The following is a 21948-nucleotide window of genomic DNA, read 5'->3' on the forward strand; positions in this document are numbered from 1 at the left end:
GCGCTTTATTGTTCACTGACCTCACCACAAGGAAGCAGGTGGAGGCCCTTTCCACAGCGTATCGCAGCGGTGGTGTAATGCTGACTGCAGCCCCGCTCCCACCTCAGAAAGAACCTCTTTCACTCTGCTGCTCCACTATTCTCCTGACAAACCTCACATGGAGAAGTTCAGTGGGTGGGGAGGTTTTTTTTGGGGCCTCGGTGCGATCGCCTCACCCCTTTAGAGAAGAGGAGGCTGTGTGAAGTAAGCCATTCAGCTTGTTCAACCATCTCGCTGTGAAGGTTAACCTCCCACACCACGGCAGACCTTGGCATGGCGGACACGACCCTCCCTCTGGGCGCTGGGTTCACTTCTCTCCCCAAAGACATGTGTGTACAGAATACTAGCCAATACCCAGGGAGGCCCGGGACAGGGTGGAGATTTACTGACTTAATGTGGGGAGACGAGGCGGGGCGGGTCGCTTTGGAACAAACTGTTCACTGGCTCCAGGCGCTGCAGTATAGCTTTTAAGCAACCCGGAAATACTACATTAGATTATTCTGAATATGAGCACGCCATCACCCTAACCATCAACAACTGGCCGCAAGACTTTTCCGCCATATTGCCTTTTCTTCAGCTCTGCCAAGCAGATAACGGATACCTCCAGGAGTAACTGTTCACGCACGCTGCTTACAGATCCTATAAACTGTTGTCTCCTTTTCTAATGACACTGAAAGCAGCATTTCTACACGTGAAGAGTATGAATGAAGAAACAACTCCGAACGGAAATAACACTCTTTAATACCTCTTTAAAAAAAAGAAAAGAAAAGGCAGCCAACGGCTTCAGACTGTTTCCAGTATCTTAAATGTCTTCACATAAGGAAGACTTATGGCTCAAGTGTTTCCATCAACAATGAAGGCCTTTGTTCATTTAATATTTCAAAACACAACCTCCTATATTTCTTTTTAATTGGGAGTATAAATATTGTTGCTCGGCTCCTGTAAGAATACATCAACGGCAGGAATACAAGTAGTCCGACAGTATGTAACAGCAGTCCACGCTTAAACATCTCCATGACTCAGAGGTCGTCTAGACACGAGTCACGACAGAGTCAAAGTTATTGACTCATAATCCAGAAGTACTCATAAATACTGAGTAGAGAGATTTTCAGCCGGAGGAATTTATGCATCAGCACACATTTGCTCTGTCAAAGTGTCCAAGGGCAAGACGATGCTGTTCTCGAGCTGATCCTGACCTCTTTCTGCTAAATACAAGGGCGCACATTTCAGTGTATGAATCACAAAAGTACCATATTATAATTCACATTATTCTGCGTGAGTACCCTTTAGTCCAGACAGTATTTTTGAAGCTTCCCCAACAGGCTTCTTAGGTGCTGTTGGCTTGCTCTTGTTCAAAAAGAGCCATAGCTAGATGTGAGCGAGACCCCAGACCCTCCAGGTTGCTGAGGACACAGCGGTGGTAGATATCCTCACTGAATCGTGGGTTGCACGCTCGCCGCACGTATTTCTGGATCAGCGCCGGCTCGACAGCTCTGAACACATGTAGGCCCGAGTAACGGACAAATATGTCGTACACGTCCATGCTTTCCAGCAGCTCCTCGTTGTCCAAGATGTCAGCAGCCATCTTGGTCCGCGCCGTCATGTAGTCCGCATTGTAAAAGCAAGCCTCGTCGAAGACCTGGCGGTCAAAGTGGCCGTCTCGCAGGGACTCAGAAGCGAAAGACGAGGAGGCGGCAGAGGGCTGCTGGTCGCGGTACATGACGGCAGGACTGTACTCTTGGAAGTGGATGGGGAAGAAGATCTGCCAGTTGCTGATGGCGTTCATTCTGCACCGGTTCAGGAAGTCGGCATTGACCTCTGTCCACACACCTGCGAGGAAAAACAGCGTGTCCACTGGATGCTTCTTAGAGATGATGTCCATCAGCTTGACCTGCGAGGGCACCTCCGTCTTCACGCTGATCCAGGGGATCTTCACGTCTCCGTAGCGCTTCTCCACCTCCCCTATCATGGCCTTAATGCCGGCAAACACATCGGTCTGGCTGACTCGCTGGGCATCAAAGGGATCATAGATGAACAAGAACGTGAGTAAAACATTGTCGTGGGTGTCCAAAGTGTTCATCACATACATGTCGAGGAAGTTACCAACATAGTCCTGATCCTGGGCAGTGACAGGTAGGATGACCTGCACCCGTGTTGCCTCCGTCACATAGGGCATGGGGATAATCTCAACTGCACTTAGAGGTCGCAACAAGTTAACCCGTTTCGCAATGACTTGACTGTGGCCTTTCTGGGTGTAGGCCTCCAGCGCGAGGTCCAGCACATACTCCATACCACGCGTGGGATCAAAGCGCCGGTAACCGTTAAGTAGTCGCCGCTTGCGGAAGCGTAGCTGGGGCTGGTAGCGTTCATTCAGACGCTCCACGGCAATCTCCAGAACTGCGTTTACATCTGCACGGTCAGCCCCCCTCATCTCGCACTTTGGGGAGCTGTCAATGCACGAGTAAATATGATCCTCAGTAAAGTACTCCCAGTTTATAACCTCGAAGCGGGTTTTAGGTTTGAAGGGAGGGTTAATACCGATAGGCCACGTGACTCCAGCTTTACCCTCTGGCGTCAGGTCACTCAGGTTGTTGATCTGCACCTGATGAGTACACACATTTGTCAAATCAAAGATAAGGAACACACTGTCTAGTGTGTAAACATTTGCCTTTATGTGTGTGATTGATCTGTGATGTAAAGTACATTTAAAGTTAAGTCAACAGAGAGCTAATGAATTACATAACAAGGTTTCTCAGGCAGATCGTATACACATGATGATGACACTGGAATGTAACACTTCATGCCTTAGCCAAAAACTCTAATCTATGGTCTTAGTTTTCTGACATGTTTAAATATTGTATTAGTCAGGAATTTCTCAACATCAAAGCAGCCCCCCTGATACACTCAAAGCAGTGTTAAGTGTTACAAACCTGCAGCTGTTGAATCTGTAGGTAAGTCCATTCCAGCTCAATCTGGCTGAAGCGTTTGTGCAGGCGGTACATGAGATTTGGTTCCGATATAGGATGGACTGTGAAGGCATTTTTAAACTGTACACTATCTTCGCGCTCTGGATCTGCGTTTTTCCCGAGCTCAAAGTAATGATAGGTCATCTCCTGTGAGCCACACAAGCCATTGACAGAGAAAAGAAGTGTTGATATTCTGACAATAAAAGTGTCAAATGTGCATTCATTTGACAAAACTACTCTTTTCTTATGTAGTACATTTGTGTTGGTGTCCATGCATTAGTCTGTGTTTTACCTGGTGCACCTCCACGCAACTGAGACCCAGGTAATCAATAATGCAGCGGCCCAGCCACTCATCAGGCCTCACACTGAGGATGTCATTACGGCAGGTGTCAAGGTGGGGCTGCAGACGGGCCAGCAGACTGCGAGACAGCAGGTAGCCATAGCCCCCATGGCAATAGCGTGCTTTCTCTTCTCCACCTATAAACTCCTCCGCCCTGCCCATATACAGGTCTTGACCTGCACTGAGATGGCCCACCAGCTCTGACAGACGATTTGCTTGCATGTAGGTGTCATCCTGAGCTAGGAAGAACCAGTCATAGTCAGAGCCGTAGTGCTGGTGGAGGTGACGCACTGTCTCGTACATCAACCAAACTGGACGGTCGTCGCCGTGGGCAACCACAGTCATTCCGTGAGGCACCTTAGGGCTGCGCAGGCCAGTGAAGAAAAAGGTGCGATGGAAGTGGTGGGCAACTGTGCGATTCACCGCCACAGCCAGCGTGTTGAGGGTGGCCCGGGAGGTCAGTACACCCACCAGCAGTCGCTCTCTGATGCCCAGTTCAGTGTGAATATAACGAGTTCTGGAGAGGTAGTAGGTAAAGAAAATAAATAGAGGACATCAAAGCACAAACAGAATAAAGGTGATCATTTCAGTCAAGTTGTTTCCGTCACATAACGTATAGTATAGACTCAAACTAATTTAAACAAAGCTTTAAAATGATTGTAAAACTCATTTTAAAAGCGATGAGATAAAATAAGATTGTTAGCAGTCAGATTTGAAATAGGACATGAAAAATAGGATGAAATCTTTTGCATCCATAGATCCAAATGTCTGGTCTTCACATATGAGCTACTGTAAATCAGTACAAAGAGATTAGCTGCAATCTCTAATCTATCAACCACCTATACTATATATCCTAGTGAATTTAGATTATTGCAGGGGAGATTTGGCTGTAAGCCTATTAAATTGAGAAGTAACTTAGTAACTGAATTAAATTGAGGATTCAAATTGTCTTAAAATACAAAGTAATGTGTTGTGTTGCTACAAATCTGTCTTAAAAAAAAGTAAATGGCTGCATATGTAGCTATGTATGTATGCATGTATGTTGCAGAAAGCCTTATCTATATAATTGACAGAAACTATTGACACAATCTTTATACCATGCATAATTTGATAATGAGGAGAGCATTGCTGTGACACTCACCTGAGGACTTTTTTGTGTGGCTTGTTTGGATCTTTGTGATAAGGCACTATACGTGGCTGGACGTCTTCATCTCCAGCACCATCCCTTGAGTCTCCCTGGGCATCTCTTCTGCCCATGAAAAGCCTCCCATTGACCAGTTCATCTCCACAGGAGTCATCGGTATCCCCTTGTGTCCAGGACACCATCAAAAGGCTCAGACTACATCCCAGAGACAGCCCGAGGATAAGGGGTAAAGCAGGCCTGAACACGGCCAAAAAAGAGGAAAGACGCATTTCTGGTAGTTATGAGCTACACTTGATGAGGCTGTTCTGTAAAAATGTTACTACCTACAGATGTGCCAACTCTCCTGCCCTAATTGAACACAGTTTAGCCATTAGATAACCTACTTTAATAAAGGAAACTGATTTGTTGACACAGAGAAATTTGCCTAAAATAGTATCTTTTTTTTCAGCCCCATCCGGTGAGTTAGTCGTTATGAAATTTATATCAAGCAAAGATTATATTTGAACTTAAAGTTACCTAGAAGAACAATAAAATACAGATTTTGCAAACGTAAGAAGTTATGTTTTACCTTTAACCTCATAATTGAGGATGCCTCATTTGTAAACGTGGAGGTAACGGTATTGTCCGTTTGTAAGAACAAATAAACTGCAAATAGTTTAACAGAATTGACGTTTATTGCGACGTAATTGCTGAGTAACAAACGAAGCTGTTTGTGTTAGTCACTGTCATCTAAACTGTGTAACGTTACTTTGGGTATTCATTGACTTTTGAGCTAACATTATGTTAATTAGCTTAACTAATTCTGGCTAGGGTTAACGCCAATAGCTACCTCTAAAGTCAGCTAACTAATGTAACGTTAGCAAGACGCTAAATGTCACCTGGTAAAGTTGGCCGTTTTAAGTTAACGTTACTCCAATTAGTAAGTAATAAAGCAAGAGGACCTAAGTTTTAAACGCTGTATCTGAAATTGTAACATCAACCGTAACGTTGGGTCGGAGAAACAAACATCAGAGAGCAAGCTAGCAAAGAAGCTAGCATCGTTGTTTTAGTGCCGATATGTCGCTGCTCTTCGATCCATCTCCACGAACACTGACATAAAGGCATAGATCCCATATTTCACCGGTGATACAGGTAAAAAAATCCATCAAGCATAGCCATACACATGTCGTCCATTTTCTTCAGTTTCTTGACTTCCTCAAAAATGTAGTGCCACCCACACACACACACACACACACACTCAGAGTGGAATAACGTCCCTCTCACGTAGGGTTTACCCTCATCATCACTGACTGCTGCAGCATCACCTATGACTGACTGAAGGGACCTGTGTTTTTGAGATAAGGATAGCTTATTACAGAATACCCGACAACCACAACAAGAAAATATCATATTTATATTAGCGTATGCTTAATGTAAGACTGTGTCAAGATATGGATATTTCTAATGATGTGATAAATGTGCATTTAGAAACCGTATCAGTATGGTTACACCTCAGTAAGATGGATCCATCACTCCAGCCGTTGGTTTTATTTCATTGGCCAGGTTTATTAGCTATAACTTAGCCTCTGTGTAGTTAGTCCCAGACAGCAACTACATTATTTTTATTTTATAAATTAAATCTGCGACTACTTTTGGAGTGAAAAGGGACATTTCACTGCAGTCCCACGAGAAGGGGAGGGTACATAAATTCTCACCGCCCTTTATGACCATATATGGTCTGTCTGGCGGTTCGGCGTGCAGCTACATCCACCCGGCAAAAAGTGGACACGAGACATCAGTGAGCTCCGGAGACCAGTAATTCATTATCTAGGTAAGATATATATTTACGATGTCTGACAATTGCGACTCAAAAGGGCAACATATACATGTGTGAGACAAAATAAAGAATAGCTTTCAAAAAGAAACATTACCACCGAATTAGCCGCATTTAGAGTTTGTCTTAGCTAGTTGGGCCTTGAGTCAAGTTAGCGGCTCAGGCCTGTCAGCTGTAGTTAGCTACCGTTGTTAGCTTAGCTAGAGAACTAACGTTAACGCAGTCAACGGCTAGTTTATCAACATTTATATGATATTTCCCCTATATATGGTAGCCTGTAATTATCACCTAACACTACTATTTGGGCACTATTGTCAATCATTTGACTCTGATATGAAAAAAAAATCTACCGTCAATGTTAACGGCATCCGCTAATAGTTGGGCTATCAGGCTTTTTAATGTGAAGAGCCCAACGTGCAAGCAGGTGGGATCGGAACGAAGCAAAATGCGGTCGTGGTTAGCGTCGTCATCATCATCACCGCTCTTTAGCCTGTTCCGTTAAACATGTTAGGCCTCCAATAACGTTAGTCCTTGCTTCAAGTCCGCTGTTGAAGTTACGTTCTGGCTTCAATTACCGGCACATTTCAGACGCCGGTTAACATAATCGGCGACGATTGTTCTAGGCCCCTTTCCGTTCGTTAGGAGAATAGCTAACGGATTTATTCTAGTTATACCAATCTGATGTTATCAAAGTATTCTCAAAATTGTGAAATCTCTTAACTGAGAATCTGGATATGGTATACACATACCACAACATGGTATTATTACAGAATAAGAGTGTTTGTGTTTTTTCTCCCCCCCCTTTTTTTGTTTTCTGATAGTGAATAGGCTTTCACAACCATGCCATCCGATTTAGCCAAGAAGAAGGCACAGAAGAAGAAGGATGCTGCCAAAAACCGTCAGCGTACCAAGAAAACTGATGATGAGTTGGGCGAGGAGGGTGAACAAGTAGAGACCCAGAGTAATGGAGCAGTGAGCAATGGTGAGAGGAGGACTGATCTTTTAGTCAATTCTAATAGGCTTGGTTGTGATTCACCAGCGCTTGACTTGCATATATTCCTTGTAAATAAACTACATTTGAATTTCTGTCAAATGGGTTCATGTCTAGTTTGAAATGTACGCAAAATGGTGAGACGTATTTTGTTTTTATAGGTATTGTAAGTTTGACAAAGGAGCTGGATGAATTTGAACTGGCAAAGACGGAGGCACGGGCAGTAACGGGCGTTCTGGCCTCACACCCCAACAGCACTGATGTCCACGTCGCCAGCCTGTCGCTCACCTTCCATGGTCAAGAGCTGCTAGCAGACACCAGCCTGGAGCTCAACTCAGGCAGACGCTATGGTCTCATTGGTCTTAATGGCACAGGTAAAAGGTCTATGCTGGAACATGACATTAATAGTCAGTAGCCTGTACATTTCCCAGTACTTGATTCCATTTTTCCTTTGGCTGTTTTGGGAACTTGGACAGTCTAAAAGACATACACTAGTCACTACACCTACACATTTGCTCATTTACAGCAGTTATCAAAGTGGGATGAATGTTGCTCAGAATTAATTTTTGATGTTGCATACTTTGTGGCGCAAAATTCATTTTCTTATCTACTTATATCTGCCAGGAAAATCCATGCTGTTGTCGGCCATCGGGCATCGTGAGATTCCCATTCCAGAGCACATAGATATTTACCACTTGACCCGGGAGATGTCCCCCAGCGAGAAGACTGCTCTGTATTGTGTCATGGAGGTGGATGAACAAAGGATTATGCTAGAGAAAGAGGCAGAGAGACTTGCTGCTGAGGACTGTGAGTGAATGCTGAAATAAATTCAACAAAACACACCCTAGTTTGCGTGAACTTGACTTAAAGCAAAGATGAAGAAAACTGTATATACCACGTATCACATAGTTGTCCTTTAGCTATATTGATGGAAATTAATAGTAAATGTCTTTTCTCTCACCCCTGCATAGCTGAGTGTGAGAAGCTGATGGAGCTGTATGAGCGTCTTGAGGAGCTGGATGCAGACAAGGCAGAGGTGCGAGCCTCTCGAATCCTCCACGGTTTGGGTTTCACCGCTGCTATGCAGCAGAAGAAACTGAAGGACTTCAGTGGAGGATGGAGGATGCGTGTTGCTCTGGCCAGGTAAAGACAAAGTGCTTAGTATTACACTATGAAGAGACATAATGTAATGCATCCTTCCTGTCTGTCATGAATTTGAACAGTCTAATCCTCTGATATACCTTGCTCGATTCTGTAAAATACTACAACTCAGAACTACTATGCAGAAATGTTTTGGGGGAAGTGCTCTTGAGTAGTGCTGCTTGTCCTGTGTAGATTTTAGGTGGTAGGAAAACTGCTTGCTATCTAAAGCTCCACTTACGAAACCATGTCATGTCGATTCGGAATTTGAAGTACTGTGTAACTACCAATTCAAGTTCGGAAAGGTCATGTTTTGCTGTCAAATGAAGACAGAAGTAAGAGGACTAGTCTATATTACTTCTTGAATTGTAATATAAAACTGATGCAATGCATCATAAAGTTTCACAATGAAAAGTTTCCTCAATTTAATTTGAATGACTATCCTATATTTGTCCAGAGCCCTGTTCATCAAACCCTTCATGCTGTTGCTGGATGAGCCCACTAACCACTTGGATCTGGACGCTTGTGTGTGGTTGGAGGAGGAGCTTAGTTCGTAAGTTCGCGCCCTACTTTCTCACTTTACATAAGTCCTAACAGTTCATATTGTTGTGTTGCTCATCCTGCTTTTTGTTTTCAGGTTCAAGCGAATCCTTGTGCTCATCTCACACTCTCAAGACTTCCTCAACGGTGTGTGCACCAACATCATCAACCTGCATTCAAGAAAACTGAAATACTACACGGTAAGAAGACTTGGCTGACACAACTGACTGCCTCAGCATCCCTTGGAACGTTTTGAATGGGAATCTATAAATGGAAACTGGGGATGGCTGTTACTAATTATGTGTCTGTGCTGCCCTGTATGATGACCATGCATATCTATTTTTGCTTTAAGGGTAACTATGACCAGTATATAAAGACCAGGGAGGAGCTGGAAGAGAACCAGATGAAGCGCTTCAACTGGGAACAGGACCAGATTACACACATGAAGGTAAATGAGAGACGCCATGTGATCAAATGTTTTCACCGCACGGAATGGATAGTCCGGAGCAGACACTTTAAAACAGGCCCCCCAAACTGAAATGTGTCGTACCGTGAACCCTACTCCTTCTTGATGTACATTATTTCATAACGTGTAGTCATCCTTAGGGTTTCTGTGTAGTTTTATGTTTTTCACAATCATTATTTGTTCTTAGGCACATTGTTCTTCTTACACCCCCTATTCTAGAATTACATTGCCAGGTTTGGTCACGGTTCTGCTAAGCTGGCACGACAGGCACAGAGCAAAGAGAAGACACTGCAGAAGATGGTGGCCTCAGGCTTGACTGAAAAAGTTGTGAATGACAAGGTACTGTAATGACCCAGTGACACATTTTGAGGAATTGTGGCACATGTGTATTGTGGTACTAATACCTGCCTCTGTCTCCCACAGACTCTATCATTTAATTTTCCTGCCTGTGGGAAGATTCCTCCTCCCGTTATCATGGTTCAGAATGTGAGCTTCAAGTACAGTGACGACACAGTGAGTACAGTTTATATTTAAGTCCATTGTCATATTTAGTCAAAAGTACATTTACATGCAATGAAATGCATCTGACCTGGCTCACAAACTATATATAATAAATACAATTACTGTAATGCAGCCTTTAAAACAGGACAGTGTAACTCCATTTGGAGCTTTGTCCACTGACGTACAGATGTTTTTCCTCAGTCTCACTCATCTGATAATGTTTCCTATAGCCGCACATATATATAAACCTGGAGTTTGGTATTGACTTGGATACACGAGTGGCTCTGGTGGGGCCCAATGGAGCAGGAAAGTCCACACTGCTGAAGCTGCTGATGGGAGAGGTGGGTACAGTATTATTTCCCCATTGTCCCTCAACAACCTGCAGTTTGTCAGCGTAATTAAAGTTCATTCTCCTCTTGTCTTTGTAGCTCCTACCCACCGATGGCATGATCCGCAAACATTCTCACGTCAAGATTGGCAGATATCACCAGGTATAACTGTCAAGTTATCTTCTAAATGTGCAGCTTCCCTACTTGAAAGGGATGGAAACATCTACCCAAAGTTTAACTGGATTTCACTCAAAGGCCAAACTGCTGTTTTTTGCAAGTTCAGCAAATAGTCAGACAAGGCAATCGGTATTTAGGTGAAAAACCTTTTGACTAGAAAACAACAGAAAAGAGAATTAATATACATTACACACTAACTCAAACTAATGTAAATAGCAAAAATACACACATTGTAATTTCCAAATATTTCTGTCTCCTCGAGCATTTGAACCTTAATTAATTAATGCACTCACTAAATGAAAATAACAAATGCACAACTGCTGCCATAATTTTAACAGGTAATGTATTTAATTTTACCAAGTAAATATGTACTTCTAATGGCATTTTAACTTTAAGTACTTCATCATTCTTAATTAAATACAATTATGCAGTCATTTTTAAATCACAAACAATATAAGAACTTAAACAAGCCGTACTGCAAACATGTACACAATCGGCTCACCGAGCCACACACACACACACACACAAAAGCGCGCTACCGATCATGACCTTAATCTAGCGTCAATCGAACGAGTAGCGGCAGCGATCTCCAGCAGGTAACAGTCTCTCAAGCTAAAAGGTTCAGCGTCTTACCGGCTGCCTCTTCGGTCTCGATAGATATTTCGGCCCTGCACAATGTTGCTCTGGATTTCGACATCGTCAAGAACACATCCTCTCTGCGCTGCCATAACGCCAAGCGGCGCTCTTTTAAATGGGAAACACTCAGGCAGATTGGTCGCATCCGGTTTGTCCTATTACTATCTGGACAGCTCCAGTTTCACTTGACAATAACACTGAGCCTGTTGACCGCAATACTATGGGCACCATCCCTTTTTAACAACCAGAACATTACAGTGATCTTAAATGGCTCCATTTGATTCAGATCATGCTATGCTATGAATTGTAAGGAATATTATTTGTAAAACTAAATGTCTATGTATCTACCTATGTTCCAGCATCTGACAGAGCAGCTGGAACTGGACCTGTCTCCGTTGGAGTACATGATGAAATGTTACCCAGCTGTCAAAGAAAAAGAGGAGATGAGAAAGATCATTGGTCGCTACGGGCTGACGGGAAAACAGCAGGTAGGATTGGGATATTCATCAAGATGATACAAAATAGGAAAGTGCTTTGTTTGCAATTGGCTCTAACACCAGAAATGTATTCCAGGTCAGCCCAATCAGGAACTTGTCAGATGGTCAAAAGTGCCGGGTGTGTTTTGCCTGGCTGGCCGGGCAAAACCCTCACATGTTGTTCCTTGATGAGCCCACCAATCACTTGGATATCGAGACTATCGACGCATTGGCAGATGCCATCAACGAGTTTGACGGCGGCATGATGCTAGTTAGCCACGACTTCAGGCTAATTCAGCAGGTTAATATTTTTCATTTGATTTAACATTTTTGTTGGAAATTACACTGTTTACAGAACATTTAACTTTTAACCATTTGTAGCTAGCACCATTTGTAATCTTTATTTCTTTTTCAGGTGGCTCAGGAGATCTGGGTATGTGAGAAGCAAACCATCACGAAGTGGAATAGGGACATCCTAGCATACAAGGAGCACTTGAAATCAAAGATTGAAAAGCAACAAGCGCATGACATCTAAAGAAACGTCACACTTTGAGCCACTCCTTTATCTTTCATCATGGATTTGACCTGCAAGCTCCTAAAGGAATGAGCCGTGTTTACATTGCAGGAAATGTCATAACTAGAACTGAAACAATCTCTTATGCATATTATTGGACAAGTCTCTTGTACATGTTGTACTGTATTTCCATCTCGGTCCAACCCCCATCCCTCCCCACCCCTGCACTCTGATTGGCTGATTCACCTGAAGCATCTCAGTGCATTTTGGAAAGCATTCCATTGTGCTGTCTTCATAGAAAAGTTTTATTTTTCCTAATGTTCTGTTTTATCCCAACATGTATGCAGCAGCTTTTTAGGTCATATTTTATGATATTTCAAAGTTGACTTTTTTTCCCCCCTGGTGTAAAAGAGCAGTTCTGCCTTATTTAACAATGTAATGCAATAAAGGTTTGTCTGAAATAAACGGAACATAAAAACAGCATATTCAGCTTCAGAAGACTTTATTATTAATTTCACACTTAATGAATACAGTGCTCGTATCCAAAAATCAAAAGCCTTTAGGGAAAATAAACTATTTTACATCTCTGTAAACAAGAGGACAAAACTTGAAGTGGTTACAAGAAGTTGCTTTGGATTCTGGCTCGTGAGCCCCGTGTCTGCACAGACCACTGTACACTTCTGCCCCCGTCCTTCATGTAACTGAAAATGGTTGGGCTGTCTTAGAAAAATGGTGGCATGTCTTGGCGTAATGCTAAGAGGAGAATATGACCGCCATTTTTTTTAAAACATCAACTGAATCCAATGATCGACAGGATGCAATGAAAGTTTTAGGTGGCGTTTGTGGTTTGCTGTAAACTAACATCAATACAGCGGACTAGTTATATAACCTTCATTATGAGCTCTTACAGTAAAGCTGTGTTCATGTCAACGTATGCCCACATTTTGGTGCCACCATGACAACTATGTTCAGTTTCTCATCATTCCTTTTAAAAATGTTGATGGTACAACATTTTGGTTATTACTGCATACTAAATGTTTCAAAAAGAAACTTATTAAAACAGACATCTGGCAAGATGTTATAACTGATTTGTATGTACTGCGCCAATAAAGAGTCATTAACATTTAATTTAAATGAGAAGCTGAGCAAATATTGTCATGGTGGCAACACAATACACGTCTATAGAGACGCAACAGCCATTTTTTCTTTTCATGAATTTAAACCAAACTAAGGAGTTGCTGCATGTACTGTTGATTAATACTGTCAAATATTCACGCTAACAAATAAACATTGGTCCTAATTCTAATAAACATCAGGTGTAAATCTCAGTTTAAAATGTATTCTAATAAATCCAACATGACATGAATACAGCTCCAGATGCAATGTTTGTTTTAATAAGTGACTTATCTGCCTTCACATTAACAAAAACAAAAAAACCTTCAACCATATGTGGTTGAAGTGACATTTAGGTTTTCATTGAACTTATACATATATCAGGCTGTTAGTCATTACAGTCTTAAAATACATGCTGTGTTATATGTTACATTTCGGACGTATAATATGTTTCTGCCAGTCGGCTCAAAAAGTGCCGACCAGGAGTAACACAGATAGTTCCAACCTATAAGGCTGCATGTAAAGCTTTGACGTTTGTCAGGTGGAGTTTCTCCAGAGACAAAGGGCTGCAGTGTAGGCAAGTAAATGTATTCTGTATATGTAAACGCTATTATTGGCTGATGTTTTTTTTTTAAACCAGGCTCGCGTTTAAGGTTTCAATTTGTGATTGACAGATTAGTGGCACGAGCTGCAGTTGAATAGGAGGAGTGTTTCAGTTATGTTGTTTTTCAGAGGATCCCGATAGCAGCGTGTTTCGGGGGCTATAAGGGGACCGCAGCAGTCAGAGGCGTGCTCAGGTACAGTCTGCGTAGACCAACCCAGATGCTCACTGGGCTTCCCACTCCTCATCGGACACCTCATCAGGAGGAATGTTGCGAGTGTTGCTCGCCCGAATGCTGCTGATGTTAGTGAAAGGGAGGAGGTTCGCAATGCCCATCAGACTCACACCGGTGCCGTCCAGGTTCACCTGTGCCAGACGCATGTGTTTCAAGAACTTTAGACCTGAGGGGAAACGTAAAAACCCATATAAGAAAAGATAACTTGTGTCTGTTGTGGGCGAGTCAGATGAAGAGGGGCTAGTTATTTTAGAGTTTGACCTTACCGTGGTCTGTGATCCGTGTGCGGCTCAGATTCAGCTTCACGAGCTGATTGCAGCGGATCAGACCTCTCCTCACTACTGTGTCTCCCACCCGAGTGCTGGCTAACCCCAACACCTAAAAACCACAGCAGAAAAACAGCAACATTTCATGCATATGAAATGAGATCATTTAGCTCTTGAACATCCAAACTTAACCTGTTTATTATAATACAAAGTTAAGATTACAGGGCAGCACATAGTATTTCTCTACCATATCTGAAACTAAGCTAGGCAGTCGACAGAACTGTCAGCCGTAAAAATCACCTGGAGGTGCGGCAGACAGGTGATGAGTTCGGCCACTCCTCGGCTGGTGACTGCTGTTCGGTCTAAACACAGCTCCTGCAGCTCCTGCAGGCCCCGCAGCGAGGGAAGCCCTGCATCTGTCACCTGTGTGTTGCTAAGTGACAGCTTCTTCAACCTACACAAAGTACACACAATACTCCTGTCAATATCCCTGTTGTAATCATACGCAAACAATGACCTGCATGTGTTGTGTAGTACAGCTGGAAAGTGTGCCAATGACCTGTTCATGGTGGAGAGCTGGCTGACTCCCTGGTCTGTGACTTGTGTGTAGTCAGTCAGGTCCAGCTCCAAGAGCACAGACAGTCTAGAGAGGAATGTCAAACCGCTGTCTGTAACGGAGTGCCGTCCAGGGAGGGTCAGCTGAGTCAACTTTAGACCTGGAAGGAAAGTAAAAACCTCTCTTAAGAGTTTGATTGACTTGGAACATTTAGTTTCACTCCGTCTGTCTGCTCATTTTTGAATGTTCCTTTCCATTTATGTACCTGAGATGATCTGCAGGTAGTGATTACCGTCCGCTACAGAGATTCCCGCCAAACTAAGGGAAGACAGGGCAGGGTGGGTGGCGAGGTGCTCCAGAGAGCTTTCTGTCACACCTGTTCCATCCAGGTTGAGAGTCTGTAAGCTGGACATCTCTGCCAAAGCTGACACATCCATGACCTGGCAGATCAACACCCATCAAGACACAAAGACACAAATGTTAAAAACGGACTTTTCTGTGAGGTAACAGACATGATGGCATGATGTGCCCAGTAGAGCGGAAGTAACCTTAGTTTGCTTGATGCTAAGGAGCCGCAGTTGTGGCACGCAGGTGGGCAGGACTGCCAGTGTGGCTTCAGTCACAGCTGTCTGGTTCAGGCTGAGCTGAGAGAGACAGGATGGAGCGGACTGGAGATAGAGTACCATCCCAGCATCCGTCACTTTGGTGTGGTCCAGGGACAGGAAATACAGGCTCTTTAAACCTTGTAGATGAAGAAAGAAGGTAAAAATGTGTTAATACGTGGCAAAAATCACCAAGGCAAAAACCCATTCAGCACTAAATACACGTACTTAACAAAGAGCAGCTTATGTTGGAATCTGGCGTTCTTGCATACGCCAGAACGCACATACACTATAAAGTGGTGTTACATAATCTATTATGTCCCCTCTGGAAACAATCTGAGCCTTGTTTTCAGATTGCAGAAAGCCTAACCTGTGATATGCTGCAGACAGGAGTTGGTCAGTTTGCTGCAGGAGGCCAGGTTGAGGTACTGGAGTTTGACCAGGCTGGACAGGATTGACAGCCCAGAGTCTGAGAGTCAAAACAAAATGAGGAGATTAAAATTAAATAGCACAAAAAGCCAAAAAATAAATCCATCCTGAGATAACACTCTATACCAGTGATGAGAGGCGAGTTGACCAGACTCAGATGCTTCAGTGCTGTGAAGGCCCTCAACTGCCGCAGGAGCTCATTGGTGGAGTAAGGGTAGCAGTTTAGGACAAACTTCTGCAATGGGCAGCCGAAGAAAAGCTCCAGGGTGCGTGGACGTAGGAGCCTCTCGCGGGACATGTGGTTCAGCAGAAGCTCTGCTAGCTCCGGGGTGAGGCATGCCAGACTGCTGCTGTACTGCATGCTGGGAGCTGAGAGAGTAGAGACACAGGGCCAAAGAATGACGACAGAGAGGAAGCAAAGCAGTCAAGACGCATTTCCTGGAAAATCAGTGAATCTTACAAGTACATATTTCACATGGTCTCTCACCAGTCATGAGATGGACAGTTGCGCGGGTTGCCAAGGCACATAGGGACGGCACGCTGGGTGCCCTGAAGGGTTTTTTAGGGGGTGACGGTTGTCCCTGGGAGGCACGGGGGTCTTCTTGCTGTGCAGCTCTTTGGAGACGCTCCACTGCAGCCAGACCTGCAGCTCCAGGGGCCTCCCGACCTCCCGCATCCTCAGGCTCCACTGGGACCTCTTCTGGAGCCTCCCTGAAACACAAAAATAAAAAGGTTCATGGTCCAATTATATGAAATCAGTCATCTCCATAGTCAGATATATACTGTGGATGTCAGCTGGTAGTGTTGGAAATGTGTCAAAGCCCGGTACAGGATGATTCATTATACATTATACCAGCTGCAAAACACTTTAGAAATCAATTGTAGTTTGCTGTAAAACGTATAAAGTTGCATCAATTTCCATGCATTACAGTTCTTACATCGTATTAGTGCCATGTTGTCTATACACCCACCTGAGTCGGTTGCCTTGCTCTGGCCAGTGGTGCCTGGGCTCAAATTCTACACGAATCCTATTGTCCGGAAAGAAAGGCAGCCGCGGCATTCCTGAGAGAAATACACAAGTGAATCTTGTGTAATGTACAGTATGAAACTGAATGAAAGTTACTCCAACAGCTGAAAGTGATAATAAATAAATAGAATGCATGGAGGCGGGAAGAGGGGAGCAGGGGGAGGGATAGTACCGTTAAGCATGTGAAGTGGTTCTTCCTCTTCGCCTTGTTCCTCATCCACCTCTATGCCAGCTGCTTCCTCAGCATTACCAGCAACCAACTTCTGGCCTCGGCCTGTGGAACAGCACAAGGAATGTCATCGAATGACTGAACAGCTTTTTTTAATAATCTTGGAGGAGCTATTTCGGATGTAAAAATCCTAATTGTTGCGATTCACTTGGACTGACACTCTGCTGGCTGAATTATCAGAACAAAAGATGAACAACTGCATTAGGAAATATGATGTTCTAGGTAAAAGCTTATGTACATAAAAATGTATGTACAGAAGCTTAGGTGTAAGACTACCACTATGCATTTTGGCAGGAAACATCCAATCACAGAGCTTCAAATGATGTGCAGTGCGCAGCTAGATAAAGACTATATTATATTATTATATATATAAAACCAGAAACACAATCTGCATCTGCACCTTAAATGAGTTCACTTTCACTATTTTGGATGCAACTATGACGCCGTGTTGTGTTCCCAAATGCAAACAACGAAGCATTTTAAATTTGCTACTTTGCTCATGGGTATCGAAGTGTTTGAAGCAGTCGGTGCTAAACTCCATGCAAAACTGATTAGGTTTAAATAATTCAAACTAACTGTCCCAACATAAACCGATACGATTGTAACATCATCTGGAAGATGAACGTGTTTCTATGTCGAGAAACATTGAAGGACATCATTAAAAGAACATTTGGGACTTTAGAGAAATACTTCCAGAACCAGAAGCTCCCACATTGCAACTCTCTAAATGTTTTTCTATAAACCTACTACAGTACAGTAACACAACTGTAAACGACAAACGAGCTTTGATGAATAAACATTTAGTACAGCAGCAAAACCTTAATGTATAATACGTAAGGAGTTTTTTTACCCCAGGAGTGAGATGGACCAGACAGTGAAGGACCAACTCCAGGAATCCCTGCGTAATTCAAAGCCTCTTCCCACACCTGGTTGGGTAGCGGAGGAGGTAGAACAAAGTCCTGCCCTCCCGCCCCCTCCAGGACAGGGATATGCGGCTGAGGAGACGCATCACAAGGAGGCGGCTCATTCGGTCCCGCTGATGGTGGATCTGCAGGACTCGGTGGATCCTGAGGTGTCTCTGGAGGAGTGGTCTGAATACACAGTGCAGCGTTGGGTGTGAGGCCGAGGGAGTGCAGTGAACAAGCAAGCTCTGCCTCCCCAAAGCGTTTCCGTGGAAAGCCCTGGAGGAGAGAAAAGGAGGATAGGGAGGGGTGACGTCCGGTGATGTGCTCCATGACGCTGCGCAGAGGAGCATCAGCAGGGAAGCGCTCACGCATGGACTCGCCGGATGGGAGGCGAATCTGCAGCAAAAAACACAAAGTTTAAACAACTGCAATTCTGTTATTTGACTGTTTCACATCGTACACACATAAATTAAACATCTTGATAGCCTCACCATGAGGACGCAGTTGTTGTCCACGTTAGTCTGAATATTTCCTCCGAGCTTCTGCTCTTGAACACTGGGAGGAGACGTCTCTGTGGCGGCGCTGCTCTGGTTCTTCACCTGCAAGCTCCTCCGATCCTCAGCTATCCGCTTTAACACCAACTCGCGCTCCTGGCAGACCGAACACACATAAGACAACATGTTCTGGTCTGACATTACAAACTCGGACACTTGAAATATTTGGTTTTCTGTGTGGCATCAATGAATATGGCAGTCCGGCTGAGTTGGCAGACCCGAAGTCTTTTCAGCACTACGGACCTGTTTCTTTTGTCTTCTCTCTGTTCTAGCCTCCTGAGCAACACGTTGTCTCTGCTGCTCTTCAAAGTCACTCTTGTCCTGTTTGATGCGGGACTCTACTGGTAGTGGGTCTGGGGACAGGGTGCCTGACTGTGATGGTCTCAGCAGCAATGAAGGGGACGCTGTTAAAGTAAAGAAACAGTTAATTTTGCACCATAAACTACTCATTTAAGTCTAATTGAAAACTTCAATGGAGGATATTGCAATGGTGGCTTCAATTTATATATGACTCTCTATCCAAACCCAATCATTAGCGAACATGGTGTTATACCTCTGCTGTCAGTAGGGGATGTGTGTGTCTCGGACGTGCTTGCTGCCTCTTTAGGAAGGTTGAAAGCAGAAAATGCTGTCTCAGCTGGCTGTGATGACTGCTTGACCAACTTGTGCCGTGGATACTGACCCTGCAAGAGCCTGTCAACATATGAGAGAGGGATATAGAAGTCATTTACTGAAAAGATTCATCTTTTAGACTCTGAAGGGAAATGATATTAGCATTTAATGAATGCTAACTATTTAAGATTTAACAAGAGCTGGGACAACTCACCACTCAGCTGCATCTGACACAGAAAAATGCCCCGCCTGTACAGCTGCCTGGATCTGCTCCTCTGAGAACCCCATCTCACTGAGGATGAGGAATAGCTCCCCAATAGTCTGCAAAACAAGCAAATCAAATATGCATCAAAAAGGCATGTAAACAAGGGGTGACCTCTGTGCGTGTCAGTGATGCACAAACAATGACTACTGGGGTACAGTTTGTCTGAATCCTGATGAATTTGTCAGACTACAGATATATTCTTTATTGACACCTTACATTTCAGCTTAACTAACTCAGAGTTATTGTTTATGATGTGTTAAAAACACAATGTATACCCCTATCCAATGTTATTGCAATGTAATGTGGTTGCTATCCAACCAGTTATTCCTATTTTTAAAACCAAAGGACCTTACTTTACAACATATTACATTATCTACTGTTTCCAGTACTATTGTATGGTGCATTACATTTATCAAAGAAATATTACAATAGAAATAGGATAGAGACTTTATATAGATGTTGTTTAACCTTGCATTTAACCTTAACTCATATGCATGCCATCTACCAATACAATTAACTGTGTTTAAACGTAATTAGCTACAACATGTTTATTTTTCTTTGTTTGTCCTTCATTTATTGTGTTTGGAGCTGACCTGCAGTTTCGCCATTAAACTGTCCAATTCAAAGTGAATGTGTTTGCAAAGTTATAGCCGTGAGTTAGCCTCTGTCAGGGTAAACACATTCATTCAGTCAACTCAGAGAATGTATACGAATCAAAAGATGACAAGCTAACCTCAAGCTAACGCTAGGTATGTCGTTTTGTCTATGGTAGTGAGGGCTGTCAACAAACAACGTTAGCACGGCGGCTAACAGTTAGCTGAGAACGATGGCGACGCTAAAGCTAAAGCAGCTAGCAAGCTAATATATGCGTGCAGTGCGGTGTCATGTTAAATGCAGCTCGGTAATTTGCAGCTTACCGGAGGGGCAGCAGAACTCATGCCGTTGTTTCAACGTTAATTGATGAAAATCAAAGTGAAGCTAATATAAATAAGCAACTTTGTTGACTTCCTGGATGGGTCTGCAGCTCTGACTGCTAGGCTCGTTTAACAACACCGATTGAGCCCTATGGGATTGACAGCATATCAACAAGAAACCAGCCTATCACCGCGAGGAGGCAGCGGTGCACAAATCAAGTCTACCTCTTAGTCATGATAGACCCAAACCCCAAGCCCTTGACAATAATTAATAAATCTATACCTAACATGTTTATATAATCCGTAGATATATATATAGACGGACTATACTGCAGTTTAAAGTTAAAATTAACAGTACAGTACCATTTCCCATTTCTCAGGTAAATTATTGCATAATTAAACCACATTGAAATAAAGAAAGAAAGACAGGAAGAAAGAAAAGATATACAGGATAATTATTATATTTAACAGGTGAAACCCCTGGCTTCAGTAGCGACACACCACCAGCAGGGGTCAGTCTTGGTCTGTTTATATTGATGTGACATCATGCATGCTGCATACTACATACACCCAACACATAAGGTAAATATTATATGAGCAACTGAAGGAAGATACAAATCATTTACTTAAGTAAATTTAACTAAGGTGTCATTATCATGATTCAATTTTTCACAACAAAATATATGAATGTGGGAATCTAAGAGTATTTGCTTCGTTATACTGTTTAGAAATGTTACCTGTGTTTTGTACTGTTCGCTTAAAAGTAATTGTAGGCCCAAGTCTAAATTATGATAAATAATTACATATGTACTGGTGGATTTGATATGATCTGTGTTAACATAGTTGAAAATGGGGTCCCAGGATAAAAATTAACTGCTGGTACCCTATTTACACCCCATTTCTACCGCTCTCTATGCAGTGTGTACAGTTTGTACAGAATACTACCTGATCCTATGTTTGAGTGTATGTGTTAATTTTGATATAAGTTGTGGTAGGGACTAAAAGCAGGACACAAAGGCAAAGCAGGCTGTTTACTTGGGTAGCAACAGTTAGGCAGTTAGTAAAGACAAGTATGTCCAAGAGGAAGCAGGTAGGCAGATACAAAACTAAAACAGCCAAAGCCTGTACCACTATGGCTATGAAGCACAATAGCTGATCTGACATCTGGCAAAGCGTGTGAGTTAATGGACTGGTGTGTATATATACACTACGTGACTAATTAGGGTAAATGAGAGGTAGGTGTGCAGGTAGTTGACTACAGAGCAGCAGGAAGGGTTGAGGTCTGTGAACATATATTAAAATTATGCTGAACTAATGGGAATATGCACCTTATAAGCATTAAAAAAATGTTTTAATGTATTTAAACAAAATTTTGACCCACAGACCCTCGTCAAGATCAGGTAAAGCAGGACTTACCTGAATGCTTTTATGCCAGTGGATACTGTGCTTTATTGGTACATGTTCTTAAACAAATGTGTTATAACATTACCACAACCCAGTTGACAATTAGTAAGCCTGGACCTTTTTTGGGGCTCTTGGCTGAGAATATTGTAAAAATTCTAAGTTCA

At 43.1% G+C, this 21948-nt stretch overlaps 3 protein-coding genes across 4 annotated transcripts; 1 reads left to right on the forward strand and 2 right to left on the reverse strand.

Annotated features, from left to right (window-relative positions):
* Positions 1 to 760: 760 nt before the first annotated feature.
* chpf2 (chondroitin polymerizing factor 2) lies at positions 761 to 5740 on the reverse strand. The gene is made up of 4 exons (XM_029457294.1): positions 4487 to 5740; positions 3298 to 3862; positions 2970 to 3152; positions 761 to 2641 (listed from the first exon to the last, which is right to left on the reverse strand). The coding sequence occupies exons 1-4, from the start codon at positions 4756 to 4758 to the stop codon at positions 1367 to 1369; spliced, it is 2295 nt and encodes a 764-aa protein (XP_029313154.1). The 5' UTR covers positions 4759 to 5740; the 3' UTR covers positions 761 to 1366.
* Positions 5741 to 6153: 413 nt separating this feature from the next.
* On the forward strand, positions 6154 to 12555 carry abcf2b (ATP-binding cassette, sub-family F (GCN20), member 2b). Of its 2 annotated transcripts, none has more exons than XM_029457295.1 (15): positions 6154 to 6299; positions 7124 to 7284; positions 7455 to 7667; positions 7918 to 8100; positions 8265 to 8436; positions 8891 to 8986; positions 9071 to 9173; positions 9326 to 9421; positions 9659 to 9778; positions 9863 to 9952; positions 10171 to 10281; positions 10369 to 10431; positions 11442 to 11570; positions 11656 to 11859; positions 11974 to 12555. In XM_029457295.1, exons 2-15 carry the CDS (start codon positions 7143 to 7145, stop codon positions 12091 to 12093), a joined length of 1842 nt encoding a protein of 613 aa, XP_029313155.1. In that variant the 5' UTR covers positions 6154 to 6299; positions 7124 to 7142; the 3' UTR covers positions 12094 to 12555. The 2 variants fall into 2 exon arrangements, with proteins under 2 accessions (XP_029313155.1, XP_029313156.1); XM_029457296.1 differs by having other exon boundaries at positions 6157 to 6299; positions 7131 to 7284.
* Positions 12556 to 12557: 2 nt separating this feature from the next.
* On the reverse strand, positions 12558 to 20528 carry LOC115025249 (uncharacterized). Its single transcript, XM_029457293.1, has 17 exons — positions 20384 to 20528; positions 19416 to 19522; positions 19143 to 19282; positions 18833 to 18993; positions 18527 to 18685; positions 17981 to 18431; positions 17074 to 17175; positions 16846 to 16936; positions 16362 to 16585; positions 16001 to 16243; positions 15816 to 15914; positions 15392 to 15585; positions 15109 to 15283; positions 14847 to 15003; positions 14588 to 14741; positions 14288 to 14399; positions 12558 to 14187 (listed from the first exon to the last, which is right to left on the reverse strand). Exons 1-17 carry the CDS (start codon positions 20402 to 20404, stop codon positions 14012 to 14014), a joined length of 2766 nt encoding a protein of 921 aa, XP_029313153.1. The 5' UTR covers positions 20405 to 20528; the 3' UTR covers positions 12558 to 14011.
* Positions 20529 to 21948: the final 1420 nt, after the last annotated feature.

Source organism: Cottoperca gobio, chromosome 20 (genome assembly GCF_900634415.1).
Source record: "Cottoperca gobio chromosome 20, fCotGob3.1, whole genome shotgun sequence".
Taxonomy (NCBI): domain Eukaryota; kingdom Metazoa; phylum Chordata; class Actinopteri; order Perciformes; family Bovichtidae; genus Cottoperca; species Cottoperca gobio.

What these genes read in the sequence shown, in the direction of transcription:
- LOC115025249 (XM_029457293.1), bottom strand. Translation starts at nt 20,404, where the DNA reads ATGAGTTCTGCTGCCCCTCCG. An exon ending in CAACTCGCCTCTCATCACTG is followed by an intron (nt 15,915 to 16,000) that starts GTATAGAGTGTT and finishes TTTGACTCTCAG; the next exon opens with ACTCTGGGCTGTCAATCCTG. An exon ending in CCTGTCTGCCGCACCTCCAG is followed by an intron (nt 14,400 to 14,587) that starts GTGATTTTTACG and finishes TGTGGTTTTTAG; the next exon opens with GTGTTGGGGTTAGCCAGCAC.
- abcf2b (XM_029457295.1), top strand. Translation starts at nt 7,143, where the DNA reads ATGCCATCCGATTTAGCCAAGAAGAAGGCACAGAAGAAGAAGGATGCT. An exon ending in GAAAACTGAAATACTACACG is followed by an intron (nt 9,174 to 9,325) that starts GTAAGAAGACTT and finishes TTTTGCTTTAAG; the next exon opens with GGTAACTATGACCAGTATAT. An exon ending in GGCTGACGGGAAAACAGCAG is followed by an intron (nt 11,571 to 11,655) that starts GTAGGATTGGGA and finishes AATGTATTCCAG; the next exon opens with GTCAGCCCAATCAGGAACTT.
- chpf2 (XM_029457294.1), bottom strand. Translation starts at nt 4,758, where the DNA reads ATGCGTCTTTCCTCTTTTTTGGCCGTGTTCAGGCCTGCTTTACCCCTT. An exon ending in CCACACAAAAAAGTCCTCAG is followed by an intron (nt 3,863 to 4,486) that starts GTGAGTGTCACA and finishes CTACCTCTCCAG; the next exon opens with AACTCGTTATATTCACACTG. An exon ending in TACAGATTCAACAGCTGCAG is followed by an intron (nt 2,642 to 2,969) that starts GTTTGTAACACT and finishes TGTACTCATCAG; the next exon opens with GTGCAGATCAACAACCTGAG.